This window comes from Callorhinchus milii, unplaced genomic scaffold (genome assembly GCF_018977255.1).
Source record: "Callorhinchus milii isolate IMCB2004 unplaced genomic scaffold, IMCB_Cmil_1.0 Scaffold7, whole genome shotgun sequence".
In the NCBI taxonomy this organism is placed as follows: Eukaryota; Metazoa; Chordata; class Chondrichthyes; order Chimaeriformes; family Callorhinchidae; genus Callorhinchus; species Callorhinchus milii.
In genome coordinates this window covers 9,249,387-9,265,177 of record NW_024704748.1, presented here as the reverse complement: position 1 = coordinate 9,265,177, position 15,791 = coordinate 9,249,387, and the positions used below count along the sequence as shown (strand labels likewise).

Here is a 15,791-nt window from a genome sequence, read left to right as displayed (position 1 = left end):
ACTCCAGCCTTATACTTCTCGCAAGCAGCAAGAAGTTTTTTTTAATGAAACTTAACTCACACTATGTTGATGGCAGACTATGGCACATGATTTAAAAACATTCAGTCATTCGTAGACAAATCAAGAAAAAGGTAATCTCCAACAGAAATATATTTGTAAATTGGAAAAATCAATTATCAGTGTAATTAAAGATTTAATATATACCTGGAATACATAACCAATCTATGCAATACAGTTACATTAGCAAAATAATTCACAAATACTTTGAATATTAGCATTTATTACCGAGTTATCAATAGGGTCCATACAATGCAACAATACCAAATGAGAAAAATACAGATGAAGGCATTTTAAAAACACTCACCCATGTTTCCTGCATATAATAATGCAGTATCCTTAATTGTCTAGTTTAAATTTCCTCTATTGTGAAAAGGCATACAAATCCGATCAATATACTGTACCTCAAAATAAGCATATTGGTTTCACCATCCTTTGAATGCTCAAAAGTAAATTCACAGCAATGCTTAAACATTAAATACTTGAAGAAAATAATGTTTTCCATTGAATAGTTCACATGCGAACAAAAATCATCTCAAAATGCAGTAACTAAACTTAAGGTGGGACTCGAGAGCAAATCATCATGGCTATTCATCCAGACAATCGGGTGAGTGGTGTTAATTGTAGGGAAACAAAACTACTCATATATACTGTATATATATATTTTTTTTAAAAAACTCAACTTGCTGTCCCCCACAGAATTCATTTCAGTTTCTAAAGTTAACTCTGTCTGCTGGCAGGTGTACGGAAGCCTGGTTGATTTCTGTGTGGCGACTGGTTCTGCAGCTTTTTAGTGTACACTGGAGGAAATATTTCAGTAAGAAAGCTATTCGCACGTGAGGACTAAATTCATCACTGTACTACTTAACTATAAACTCAAATAAATACAAAAAAACTAATATATAAATCATTCTGAAAACTACCCACGTGTGCCTGCCCCACCCATCCTTATTTCTTCTCTGCACTTTATTAAAATATTAATTTATTATTATTTTCTACCTTTAAAAACCACCACCTCCCTTCCCTTCCGTCTCCCTGCTCCAACCATCTATTTTGAAAGCAGGAGTGCCATTTTTAAAAACCCTTTCCCACCCCCCCAATCAGCTGAAAACCATGATTTTTACACCCTACTAACAGCTGAGAAACTGAAGACTGACAGGCCCACACCAGAGAAGTCACATCGAATCTGCAACCCCCACCCCCCCGCCCCAGAGAGAGATTGCATACAAACAAGTACGACAGCCATGTGGTGCTGCAAGGGTCAAATTTAAAAGGTTGGTTCAAACAAGAGTGAGACACACACGTGTGCATACACACACACAAAACCCCAAATCATCCCCAGTTTTTCCAGTTGTAGTGAAATTATTTGGACCAGCTCCCAACTGAAATGGTTTGTTTAATACATTTAGAATCCTGCCCATTTGATATCTACTGCAGAGGTTTGACTTTATCTCTACTGTCTGCACTGGTTACTACAGGGCTCAAAATAATTTTAACACAGCTACACAAACACCGCCACCAATTAGTAAATTCTCTTTTTTGAGTGGCTTGGTTCCAGATCTCTTGGGTCGCTCAAATCCACTTGGTGGGATTAACAAAGTGCTCTGCAACATACAACCTCAAATCTCTGTTGAGCTGAGCAGGTTCAGATTGGGGGGGTAAGAAAGGACCAGAAAAGCAATCTCACCTATTGTAATCGCACACCATCTGCCCCCAACACCCACCACCTACAATGCATACTGTGTCTATTCTCCCTAACAAAGGAGGCCTCAGCAGTAAACAGCTCCTGCAAGGAAAATAAATCATTTACCCGCAGCTTGAGCGTAGAAAGCAGCAACACCCGTCTTATAGGGTGACTTCCATCAGAACGTGTGAATGGAGGTGCTATTATTTTGAGCCCTGGACTAAACAATTGCAGTTTCCACTCTTACAAAAGCAAAACACAATCTCTCTCCGTGGAAAGGTGGGAGCACAATCGATTAACGGAGGGAGAAAGAACTGTGAAGTTTAAATTGCCAAAATACTAATGTAAATAATTGGATCTTGCCCTTTTCATTTTCTTTCTCCCATCCTGAAGCACGAGTATATAGTAGCATACATCTGAGAGACACCAGGTTAATAGCCAACTATTGCTGGTGATTAGAACGGACTACCAAAACCAAAAAAAAAGAAAAAAAAACTTACTAGCATTTTGCTTGCTGCCTAATGTTAAATTTGAGCCCTACAAATTAACAAGAAAAATCTCCAATACACCTGATGAAGGAAGGCCCATTTGCATCCTCATTTGATCTGCCAATGTAAACTGAATGTGATCAGCCCGCACGATTATCCCGGAATATTTCCGATTCAACCCATTCATTGCCTCTTCTTGCCGCGAGTTTCGTGTTGTGACGTAGACCCGATAATTTAATAAGTAGCTGTTTCCCCAGGTAGCTGAATTAAGTTTAGTTCCTCTGTGAAATGCTGCAATGGAAACAGTTTCTTTAGACGGTGTACAGGTTTTTCGTTGTGGACCCACTTTTGCTAGAGGTGTCATCGTGTGACTGGTAACCAATAAGAGCTTTCATAGGAAGTCCTAAGCGTTCTTTGTATGATTGCCTGTAAAATACAATGTTTGAATTGTTAGGATATCGAACTGCATTTCAGCCCCAATATTCACATCTGGTATTTACCCTGTGAATCCAGTCTCTCTGATAAGCCAGTGTATTATGGGGAATGAATTATTTTGCACCCACCCACCGTTTAAAATGTAAAGTTCAGCCTTGGAGTAACAACGAGTGACATACACTTAACAGTGACATGACACGCGCTTAACAGTGGCGGAGCTCAACGCCAAGCAGGGGACAGAGGGAAGGCAACCATAGGCCCCAACCCCCTTGGCTCCCACCCCCAGCTCGGGTGCCAAGCCAGTACTGTTACAGAAATGTAAATTTGTATTGCAAAAATCGGACAAAACTGTGCAGCTGCCATGCACTTTAGCCTGAGCAAGTATTCTGTCTTTCCCCTGTGTACCTGCCAAATTATAATTCACTCCAAAATGAATTACAGAAGACCGGGACAGGGTCTAAAACTAAACCTTGAAAAATGTGAACAGACTTCACCCTCACATTAGTGACCTTCACACATTTACTGATAGAGCTCTGAGGGCTTTGTGAAAACTACTGAGTTCCCATTTGTTGCAGGAAAGATTAAAATGTAAAAATCCGTATTTAATCCAACATTTATCTTGACAGTCAGAGTACAAGTTCATACACTGAACCAAGCTTTACTATCAGCAATGACACACATCTGTGCTTTGGAAGAAGACTTACCCTATAGAAGTGACTGCTTCTCTGCTTTGGCAGTTTCCTGTCCAGATTGATATTTTGTCACCTTTTGGCCTCACATTTACAACTGCTCCACACACCTCGTCACTGTGCTCATCAAATGCCTCTCCAATCAGACATAGAAGCTGGTATATGGGATAGCAAGACACCCGTTACAGAACAGAAAGACATCCAGCAACACCTTAATACACCAAAACACACCGACACAAGACAAAATAATAATAATAATTATTATTATTATAAGGATTATTATTATTATAAAATGGTCAGAAAATCTGAGTTTCTGTTTATAAAGGATTATTTATTTTGTGAACCCAGTGAGGAATGGGAATTCTTCATTTAGTACTTCATTGGGATGTTTGAAAAGGAAATGGGTAACCGTAGAATGAAGCAAGTGTATTAAGGAGCATGGGTAAAAGGCTGAAAATGGGTTTAAAAGATCTGCTGTGAGCTAATAAACTACATAATTGAAGACCTTGAGTCACAAACTCACAGGAATCATCCCATTCAGATCCTGTTAACCCTGCCTTAAATGGTAGGGAGGTCCTACTTGGACAAGCAGTGGGAAAGCTTGCCAGAGAGCAATATCAACGGTTAAGACTCCAGTAGTACCTCAATGCAGACTCGGGGGTTTCCAACCCCTGGCTCTTGCCAACCTGCACCTAATACATTCTGGAATTAGATAAGCAGGATGTGTCCCTCCAGGGAGAGTGCGCATAACAGTCCAACAATCTATCTCTGGGATTTCCATGTGTAGGTGGGATGCATGGAATTCTCAATTTAGTTTGGATACTTTTAAGCATGGTGATGGGTTTCCACATGTATCAGACCCTGGCTGAACAAAAAATATCTAGTCACCAACTCCTGTTCTGGTAGAACTGGCTGAATGGCCTTCTTCTGTTCCTATAATCATTTCCTTACTTCATGGGTTACACACAAAGCAAAGTAAATATTTGCCCTCCAATGTCTGTAGGAAGTTTACTTCTGATTTCTCTGCTCTGCAGATCAATAGCAATCACCAAGCAAGGCAGAAGGGGAGGTGGCCATTGGTGCTGTCAAAGAGATAGGATTTTAGGCAATAACAGATAGAGCAGAGACAAGATGGAGGGGCACAGGAAAGGATTTCCAACGGTTAGGGACATAGAAACTGAAAGCGTGGCCCTGAAAGGTAGAGAATGTGCAGCAGGTCAGTTTGCCAAGCAGAGGGGACGAGCAGAGGAATGGGGAAGGAAAACATCGAAAGGTATAACTTAGTCAGCATCTATTTACAAATTAATTCAAATACAAGAATTATTATAGCATCTGAAGATGTCAAGTCACGGTAAAGACATATCACTTACCGTCTCCAGCCAGTATCTGTCCAGGTCATTATGCCTCTGTTGTTTGGTAAGTGTCATTAGCCATCTTCCTCCTTTCTTATTTTTGTCATCTTCCCACATGGGTTTAATACCATCCTGTAAAATTACCAAATCAATGAATATCCAGACGAGTTGCTACTTTCCCAAAAACTTTCCCTGAAACTAGATTGCACACATGCACACACAGATACACAAGCCATAACATTTAAAAAGGAATTAGACAAATAACATTGAAAGGTAAATTTATAAAAAGTGCCAGCAGGATGGAATTATAGGAGATACCACCAGTGGAGGAGGTAGCATTAGCACTGAACCAAATGCTCTCCACCTGTGCTATGAACAGGTTATGAAATACAGGGATCCAATTATTTTTAGAGGGGCTCTCGCGCTATCAGATCAGTGGTTGAATTGCACTCACAAAAATAATAATAATAATTCTTGCATTTGATATAGTGCTTTTCACATCTTCTCGACGTCTCAAAGCGCTTCACAGAATAGACTGTAAAGTGAATTGGCCTTATATTTGTGGGCGAAATGCGGCAGCCAATTGCACACAGCAGTGAACCACAGACAGTCGTGGATTGAAAATGACCAATTAATTTATGTTTTATTTTTGGAGGGATTATTATTAGGTGTGTGGAGTAAGGAAACTTGCCCAAGGTTTCGCCCTGCCTGGAATTGAACACAGGTGTCTCACTTGCAAGGCGAGTGCTCTAACCACTGAGCTACAGGACTCCACAAAATGAATGCAAGGTGCGGACGTATTTACTGACGGTTATTTTGACATCAAGCTTTTGTTTTGGTGGGGGGAGGAGGTAGAGAATAGCAAACCCCAGCAACATAGAAGCTGTTAAAAGCCAACAGTATCGCACTGGAGACTCAAGCCCCACCTCAGCATTTCAACAACAAAAACAAGATTGCATTTGTATAGCGCCTTTCATGTCGGGAGGACGTCCCAAGGTGCTAAAAATCCTACAGGAGTCACCACAGGCTGAAGCTAGTCCAATCCACTTTAATTTTAAAATCCTTACAATTTAACACCTTAATTTACCAAATAGCTCACTTTCGTCCTCAGTATCTGCTGTATAACTAACCAATATAGCAGAGTGCCACATATTCATATACTGGGTAATCGCATATCTACAGATCTACAACAAGGCTGAGGCCCTGTAAGTAAAGTGGTTTGGAAATTTCAGGGAAAAGCTTTAATTCTGCACACTGTAACCAGACAGAAATGTCCCCAAGTGCACATTTAAACCGGCAGCTCAAGCCAGTGTTTGGTTATTTAATTCGGCTACTTGATTCAACAACAACAAATTGCATTTATCTAGCACCTTTCAAGTTGGGAGGCCCGGGCCAATGAGGGGTTTGCACCTGAGCTGGGGGTTGGGATCAGAGAGAGATGGAGAGCAAAAGAAGGTGGAGGAGGGAAGATGACCAAAGGCATGGTCAAGAATTTGTGACTACTGGGTGCTACTGTAATTTTCAAAGTGGTACATAACCCATATTCCTGCAAAATTACAACAGTAATGCTCAGAAAATCAAGCTACAGATCTTTTCACTCAAATGACCCTTCTTCAAATACTGTAATTAACATTTCTATTAAACTACAATGGTGAGGCAGGTAAAATGGAGAAACAAAGCAGTCTGATGCCTCCTGAGCGAAGGGAGCGGATGGGTCGGTAGGGCTTGAGGAGTCCCAGAGCTATGTGCAGGGTGGGGGCAAGAGCATGGATTGAATTACAGGGGAGAACAAGGATCTTGAACTCACTCCCCTGGGGGATGGGGTGCCGCAACTGTTTGTGGGACACTGCTGTGTGCAATTGGTTGCTGTGTTTGCCCAAACACACTCAATCCACTTTACAATATATTCTGTGAAGTGCTTTGTGACGTCTCACTTGGAAGTAAACAAGAGCAACATTTGGTGCTGTGGATAATCCAGGAACAACGTGCCCATGAGTAAGACTGCCCCAACCTCAATAGGCAGCTCAGGACAATTCATCTATTTCATTAATCAATAAAGACAGACTGCTTACCTTAAACAAACAATAGTCACACCCAAACAGGAGTTTACTAGGTTGCTGTATGTGATTATATAATCTGGAAAGAAAAACATTACAGTGATATAACATTTACAATTATTCTCCGGCAGTACTAAACACACCAAACAGCCTGCTCACAATACTGAGCTTTAATTATCAACCACCATTGGTGAAAGCATACTTGGGAGTACTTCCACCATCAATTCTTTCAAAATTAAACTGTTTTAGTGACTGAGCGGAATTCCAATTTTCTATGCGTTTAAACTGTCCAGGGAAAGCATCCTGAAAGCTCCGCCTCTCATCAGATCACTAGTATTACAATCTTTGGTGGCATGCACAGTTCAAGGTATCAAGGTCATGGTTCTGTGCTATTTCGAGTTGCAACTCTGCTGCCATACCACCCCCCACCCACCCCCCCAACACCAGGTAGAGGTTCTGCCCTTCATGCATTTTATTTTAGAAAATATACACCACTGTGTCTTTCTCTTTGTATTCAGTCCATCTTCTGCTGGTGAGAGGACAGATGATTGGCCTCTTCCATCACCACTGGCCTGATGGGCTCCCATTCTCCTCTTATCCAGGATGTTGCAGCCCATATTCAGAGTGGGTTAGTGAGCACAGTCACATACATTTCAGTGTTTAACAGTACACACAAAACATAGCTGAGAAAACATTCACATTCAGTCCACTCCCTTAAACCCACACTATAGCATTCTCCTATAATTTACCAAGTGCTGTAAATTTAAGCAATAAAAAGTACTTACGCCCAGAAATCTTCAACAGTATCAAATTTGGCAATTAGTCGCAAGTTTTCTGTCCAGCTTTTGGTCTTGTCATTTTTAAAATACCATAGAGCCCACCTGTAACAGAGCAGACAACCCTTAAAAGTTAATTCATTGCAGTCAGGCCCTCTCCACCAGTATATGTGAATGCCATTTTGAACTACTTTACAGAACTGAGCTAGATTGTGATTTAAAAAGCAGGCAACTCAGCATGATTGGACATGAGTGCTGCTGCTTGCCTTCGACAATCAGTAATGCAGACACATAAAGTCAATCTACATTATCCAGTCTGAATGTCAATCTACGTCATCACTGTGCATCCTCAATTTCAGTACCACATTTTCTGGCTCTTTACCATGTGAAGAGAATGCAGAAGCTAACAGCTCTACAACTAAACAGTCGACACATTACAGCAGTGCAATTTAATTACTCGCTTTTAACAATTCCAATCTCCATTCAATTGTATTTTCTCCATTCAATATTGTACAAGTTTTCCAGACATGAACTGCCAGCAGCTATTCGGCATTAGTTAACCTTTACCTAAAGCTAGGTGCGTGTGTGCCACACTTGTATGTATCCAATGAGCTATAAATACATCATTGGTGTCATTGATCTGAGATTCCTTTACACATAACCATATGAAAAGGCTGGACTGCAATTAGCGGACAACATTTGTATATTGCTAAATTTAGATACATTGAGACTTGTACTGAAAGAACGCAGTCCACAGGCAGACTGGTGGAATACCAGTTCCAATTCAATTTGCTCCACACTCCATATTCCAGGGTTATATACTAAGCTTTTGCCAGTAATGAGATTCTCTATGCCCAGTATACAAAGCAACAAGATATTTATTGGAATGGGCACTCTGTCACTGGAGGGAAGCATCTATCTTACCTAATTCCAGAGTATTAGTAGCAGGTTAGCTAGAGCCAAGGTTTGGGGATACCAGAGTGTGCGTTGGATATACACTAGACTTCTGGAGTTTAACCAGGTAAAACCACATCGCTTTTCATTGAAATGTCAAGCAATGCAGCTTGAAGAGCAGTGTGGCGACACAGATGGTGATGCAAATGAAACTCATGCTACCTATGAATTATACCAACAGTTCAGTAAATGTCACCTCCTATTTTACCCTGAATTGCTGCCACTTCAGTGATACCTGCTGGTCCAAAATGGAGGCAATTTCATAACAGAGCAAACCTGATGTGCTGCAGCACTGCTCCATTCTGCACAAACACTCTCAATGTTACCAATACACAGACCTCAGTTGCACTACAGACACTAGGCTGAAATGTAAGTTACCTCTCAGCAGACAGTACAATAAATCTCACATAGGAACAGTAGGCCATTCAGGACCTCGAGCCTGTTCCACCATTCTATAAGATCATGGCTGATCTGTACCTCAACAACAATTACCCGCCCTTGGCCCATATCCCTTGATACCCTTACCTAACAAATATTTTTCCACCTCAGTCTTGAAAATCATAAATTGCATCAGTTGGGACCTAACATTTAATGTGATTTACACAAAGTCTGAGTTGCAGGCAAACTTCAGAAGTCGTACAAAATCCGATTTAATCAATAATTTGCACTGCGTATACACCATTTATTGTAGCCATTAAGTGCGGGAGTAATGGAGGGTATGGGGGCAGCGTTACGAGTTAAGAGGTGATTAACACGACTAGTGTAAAGAAATTTAAGTGGTTTTGAGAGGAAACTCGATGGGACTCAGGTGCGTTTACAATTATATGATTTATAAAGACTCATGCAAATTTTACTGTGACTAGAGTTAACGCACAAAAAAATTCCTGTGCAAAAAGCCCTCCACTTGGGTAAATAAATAATAATCCTTGCGTTTGATATATGTCTAGATATCTTCTAGACATCTCAAAGCGCTTCGCAGAATATACTGTAGTGAATTTACTGTATTTTGTGAAATATATATAGTTAATTCAAAAGACTGTGCTCTCAGCCAGTAAAAGGTATGAATGATAAATTCACCTGATACAAACTCTTATACTTTAGCACACATGGTAAAAGAAGAAAAAGATCAAAAAGTACAGCACACAATACAAAGTCATAACAATTTATATATTGCAAGCATGGCACTTTTAGGAATATGCACTTATACTGTATGACCAATCTAGAAAATTCAATTATAAAATCAAACGCCAATGCCAAGCATTATTAACTATTGCACCTGAGTCAGCATCCACCCTTCTGACTGATCTGAATGTCCAAGCCTTGGACTATTCCAACAATATGATTTTCCCTCAGAAAAAGGTGCAATGGAGAGTAAACTGAGCACACAGTTGGCATCGAAACAAGGGCAGGACTTGCAATGGGTGAGTCTCCATGTCCACCCCCAGTCTCCACTCAACCCCCACTGTGGCTCTCGACAGTCCCTCACAGTAGACCAGGTGAGGTAGATAACACCCAATTGCTTGAACTCATCAGTCATCGTAAATCCTGCAAATCCAGACTGCACCCATAAATTCCAACTTACCAATGTCCCAGGAGGTTCTGCTCATGAAGAATTGAGAATGCTTAAAGCACAACACACAAATGTCAATTATGCTATAAGTTTTTGCAAAAACTACACAGATACACAAATTATTATATTATTATTAGATATTCAAAATATCATTGTGCAGAGACTAATACAAAAGTTAAATGTAGCTTTGTATGAAGCCAAAGACTGACCTATTCTGGAGAGGATGTTTCAGGTATCGATCCTGGGTAACAGCATCTGAAGGCACCTCAGCTATGACTGGATCAATTTCCTTTACTTCTGTCACTTCCTGGTGGGGAAAAAATACATTGAAGACAGAGGAGATTAACAGTGTTGGTAAATTCAAGTAGGAGCCAGAGATTAAAATGACTGAAGAGTAATAAAAGACCACATTGTACTATTCAAATGCTGGGACCAGGCAAATGGACTACAACAGTCCTGTATATTCATTCCTATGTAAGAAGTCAAATCTTGTGGACAACCAGGGAGCTGGTGGCAAATTGTGACAGCACATTCAAGAGGGAAGTTGATAGCTATTTTGCAAAGGATTCAGAAGTTTGAGAGACAGAGTACCATAGAAATATTACTACTTTGGGACTTCACCAATATTTTTTTCCAATGCTGTACATTCCTATTTAACTTAGAGAACAATGTTACAGCTGTATGAAAACACATTGTCATTCGTGGATTTCCTTTCATGTTAGCAGCAGCAAAGAAAAACCTGAAACTTTCATAAAGCTCTGAAGAATGTGTGAAATTAGACCATTAAGCACACCATACACACTCACCAGTTTCAAATTTTAGTTAGTAAATATGGGAACTTATCAGCTTTTCCAATTTTCTCCAAATTGAGGGTGTTTAATTCACATCATTAAACTTTACATTTTAAAAGCATGCTCATAAGTACATCAGATAACTGGGTTAAGCACTTAGGTTAGTTAACTTCCACCAAATCTTTTAGGTCCCTTTTCAAATTAGTATAACAGGCACCATAGCCAAGTAGAGCTTTTAAAGCATGTCTATTTTTCATTAGATTCAATATCTCCGTTAGATCTTGAAAGTATGATCTGTTTAGAAATGAAAAGTAGGAAGTTGACCTATTCCTTTTTATAGACGGAGCCCAGTAAAATACATAAAGTGCCAATAAAATGTGTCTTATTCTCAAAGAACTGATTCAGGAAGTTTGCTGTGCTTTTCATTTAGTCAGTTTAAACAATTAACTACAACTTTTTAAAAAAACCTCGATTTGGCAAACTGATTTCTGCAATAAAGTGTGAAAGGCACTATACAAATGTAATTGGTTGTTGTTGCATTTCTTCAGTGGGGCTAGAAGGTTGCTACGGTCCTACCCAATTATGTTGTCATCGCAGGGACTCAGCAGATTTTGTCGACATAAGCGGTTTTCAACATAAATGAACAAACCCAAGTGCTGTCAGCCACAGGCAGCTGAGGGGTACACGGGGAGTTGTAATCCGGGCTCACAATGCAACTCCAGGCAGACAACAACAACAAATTACATTTGTACAGTACCTTTCACATCAGGAGGATGCCCATTACCTCATGTGCTGCACACCCCAAAGCTCAAGTGGAGTGTTTCAGTGCTTCGGCGAGCCAGACGCAGAGCAGGGAGGTAAGGGTTAAAATAAAGTGCCCATCAACATAAGCAGTAAAAATACAATGTGATTAATGCTATTAGGGGGCTTGAAAATTTGTAGGCTGTTGATATAAACGGGATCGCAATAAGTGAGTAGCACTTAATTAAAATCTTCATTCCCATTAGCAGGCAAGAGGATACATTCATGGAGAAAATGAACTTAAACGCTCAGTGAAAACAATAATAATCCTTGCATTCAATATTGTGCCTTATCACGTTGTTGAAAACACCTCAAGGATTTACTGTAAAATGAAATGACTGTGTATTAGTAGGCAAACACACCAAATCCAGAAGCAACTTTCAGAAAAATCACATTATAGAGCAGTTTCACAATGGTTCTGCAATCTTCAGGGCCTATAGAGTAGTCACTTATCCACCTGCACCTTCTGATACAAAATTGGTTGCTGGGCTTTGAGAAACCAGCAAAAAAAATCTAATATACAAAGCTGTGCGAAAGGTTTCTAGGGAAAGGATTTAAATGTGCAGTACAAGTAAGTTATAGACCTTGTAACTGAGCACAATTGGATTCCCCCCCCAGTATTATAAATGTGAATATTTATACTTACCTTTGTTTAGCAAGTCAAAAAAGATAGACGTAGGGAAGGGCTAGCACAGTGTGGCTATAGTTATATAGTTATGATGAATCGTGCATTTAATTATGGTGGTGAAGTCAATTTGTTTTTTTGCAAGATGACCAATTATCCACATCAGGGCAGTTCCAAATTATCGTGGACAACAATTTGCATTTAGACAGTGGCCTTTCCAGTGGGGTAGAGTCCCGGAACGCTTGTACTGCAATCAAATTAATACATCTCTCCCTCAGTGCAGTCTTTAGCATTTTCAGCTTCCATTGAAACCACGGAAATTGGAGACCAGAAATTACATGGAAATAAAGGGGCATCACTTACTGTCAACCAACCCTCTTCAATAAACATGGGCAAGATGCAAATGGCCACATGCCAACACGTTCTGGTCATGTGAGTTTACCACCCAAACTGAGAACGCACAAAAGATCCCCTTCAGCCCACCCACCAGCAGAGAAAAAGCACCAAAATATAACTTCTAATCCCCCACCAGACCAATCCCCAACCTCCGCAGAGACTGCAAACGTGTCCTTTTGAAGACGAAACTCAAAAGGTCAATTTGTGGTTCTTGATCAAATCGCCTAACTGTATATTTACAGGGGTGGGGGTGTGGGGGGGAGAGAGAAATGAATCAGGCAAAAGGCTCTGCGAAATGTTGGTTTAAACTGCGTTATTGCTGCGGGCGTCAGGGACTGACTGCGGGTTTGAGGGCATTAACACACAAACTGAACGCCTGCGCGGTCACACTCGGCGGGTTTCGTGCCCAATCGGGCGGGAGTCTGGTGCGTGTTTTTTTTAAAAAAATCATTTTTAAACCTGCAAAACGTTTGTGTGTCGTCGTCGTCGTCCCCGCAACCCGCAGACTTTTTTTCTTTTTAAAAAAATAGACGCACACGGTTTGGAAGAAAGCGCCGACCTCAACCCCTCCGCTCCGCTCTGCTCCGCTCCCCCGCACGGAGGGGGGGGGGGAGGGAGGCGGCGCGATAACGATTGGGGCTACTTCTGATGGGGGGGGGGAGACTTTGTGCTACAAACGTGTCTGAACGTGTGGCCGCCCCGCAGGCCGCCGGCCCGGGCCCGCGCCGCGTGGGGACCATCCCCAAACCCCGCCGGGAGCCCCCGCGCCTCCTGAAGTTTGGGGCAAGGTTTCCGCTAAAGGTCAAGAGCTGCGGGAGGGGGGGGTCAGGAAACCTGCAAGACTCGCGTCTATAAATATATATATAGAAAGAGAGAGAGAGAGAGAGACACGGAGACATACACACAGACGGACGGAAAACACTCTGCGAAGCGGCCCGAGCCCAGGCCGAGCCGCCGGCTCCTCGCTCACATGGACGCGGGGCCTAGCGGCCCGCCAGGCGCTCGGGCCGGCGTGGCGTGGCGTGGCTGAGGGCGGCCCGCGGCTTACACGCCAGCCTCGGGGACAGGGACCCTCAGCCTCCGGGGGTGAGGGAGGGAGGGAGGGAGGAGAGGGAAGAGGTGCCGGTGGTGTGGAGGAAGGCCCAGGACCGGTTCTCCCCCGTCTCGCTTACCGGCCCGCCGCCCGTTGCCGGCTCTGCCGCCGCCATCTTGCCTCCGCAGCCGTGTCTCTGACCGTCTGTCTGGCTCCCGCCAACCCCTGCGCACGCGCAGGAACAGGGTTCGCGCGCCCACGCACCCCCTCGGGCGGGTTTCGCGCCCGGTTGGGCGGGTTTTGCGCCCGGTTGGGCGGGTTTCGCGCCCGGTTGGGCGGGTTTAATAATAATAATAATAATAATAATCCTTGCATTTGATATAGCGCTTTTCACGTCGGGAGGACGTCCCAAAGCGCTTCACAGAACACACTGTAAACTGAATTGACTGCATATTTGTGGGCGAACGCGGCAGCCAATTGCGCACAGCAATGACCCACAAACAGTCGTGGATTGAAAATGACCAATTTATTATTGTTTTTTGGTTTTGGAGGGATTATTATTAGGCTCTGTGTGGAGTAAGGAAACTTGCCCAAGGTTTCGCCCTCTGCCTGGAATTGAACTCAGGTCTCTCACTTGCAAAGCGGGGTTTCGCGCCCGGTTGGGCGGGTTGATGTTCCAGTGTTGTGCGTGGAAGAAAAAAAAGCCTTTTTGGTTGATGGCCCCAATTGAAAATATTTTTTTTTTTAAAAATGTAAACCTGCAAAGGTTTTTTTTTCTCTCTCCTCTCTCTCCTTTGTCTTCGCCCGGTGCGATGCTTGAACTTTAGCCTCGGAGTCGGAAGGCTGTGGGTTCGAGCCTCACGTCGGGACTCAGAATCGCATCGTCGTAAGATGGGGCGGTGGGGAGGTTGCGTTGTCGGAGGTGCCATCCTTCGGAATGAGACGTTAAACTGAGTCCCGACCGCCCGTTCAGGTGGACTCTAAAGTTTCCGTGAAGCTATTCCAAAAAAAAAAGGGAGTTTCTCTCTCTCTACTCACCCGCACAAAACTCCGTACCCCCATCACACCAGTCCTTGCCAGGCTCGTAGGAATCGATTTCAAGATCCTCTCACCCGTCTTCAAATCCCTTCAAGCCCTCGCACCTCCCTACCTATCCGATCTGCTAACGCCCCACTCTACCGCCCGCTGCCTCCGCTCGGCTGGCTGTTTGTCCCTCGTCCCCTCCACCATCGATGGCCATGCCTTCAGCCACTACACCCCGAAACTCTCTCCCTCAATCCCTCCGCCTTGCCTCCTCCCCACTTTTAAATCCCGCCTAAAGACCTTCCTTTTTGATTGTGTTTAGGGTCACCTCCCACCTGCCTCTCCCCCTGGCTCGGTGTCAGACTCTGCCACTGTCAAGTGCTTCAGGACGGTACCCCGCGTAAAGGGCACTATATAAATGCAAGTTGCTGTTGATGTCCTGGCCAACAATCCCCCAAATAAAATCGGTTATTCCCTCCATGGCCATTTGTGGGACACTGCTGCGTGCAACAGGCTGCTGCATTTCACTGACAATTTTTAAAATCTATTGGTGTGCCGTGTTTCGCCCACAAAATACACAGTCAATACACTTAAAAAAAATGTGGAGTCCTGCAGCTCAGTGGTTAGAGCACTCGCTTTGCAAGCGAGGGACTTGGGTTTGATTCCCGGCAGGGTGAAACCTTGGGCAAGTTTCCTTACTCCACACACCTAATAATAATGCTTCAAAAAAATAATAAATTGGTCATTTCAATCCACGACTGTTTGTGGGACACTGTTGTGTGCAATTGACTGCTGCATTTCACCCACAAATATACAGTATTCTGTGAAACACTTTGAGACGTCTAGAAGACTTGAAAAGCGTTATATCAAATGCAAGGATTCTTCTTCTTATTGAATCGATGCTATTTCACTCAGCTCCCGTCAGCACTTCCTCACCTCAGGTGCTGACATCCACATCCACAGTTGTTCACTCCAACTTGCGGAGCCTGCAAACCACATTGGTGGTTTGTTCGATACTATCTCAACCCACCCACCAACTGAGACCTTCGTAACCCCTTAA

The 15,791-nt window shown here is 42.8% G+C and overlaps 1 protein-coding gene across 1 annotated transcript; it reads right to left on the bottom strand.

Moving 5' to 3' along the window:
- Positions 1 to 2: 2 nt before the first annotated feature.
- Positions 3 to 13,936, bottom strand: eif4e1c (eukaryotic translation initiation factor 4E family member 1c). The gene is made up of 7 exons (XM_007899104.2): positions 13,848 to 13,936; positions 10,272 to 10,369; positions 7,548 to 7,643; positions 6,778 to 6,841; positions 4,724 to 4,837; positions 3,369 to 3,508; positions 3 to 2,655 (listed from the first exon to the last, which is right to left on the bottom strand). Exons 1-7 carry the CDS (start codon positions 13,881 to 13,883, stop codon positions 2,541 to 2,543), a joined length of 663 nt encoding a protein of 220 aa, XP_007897295.1. The 5' UTR covers positions 13,884 to 13,936; the 3' UTR covers positions 3 to 2,540.
- Positions 13,937 to 15,791: the final 1,855 nt, after the last annotated feature.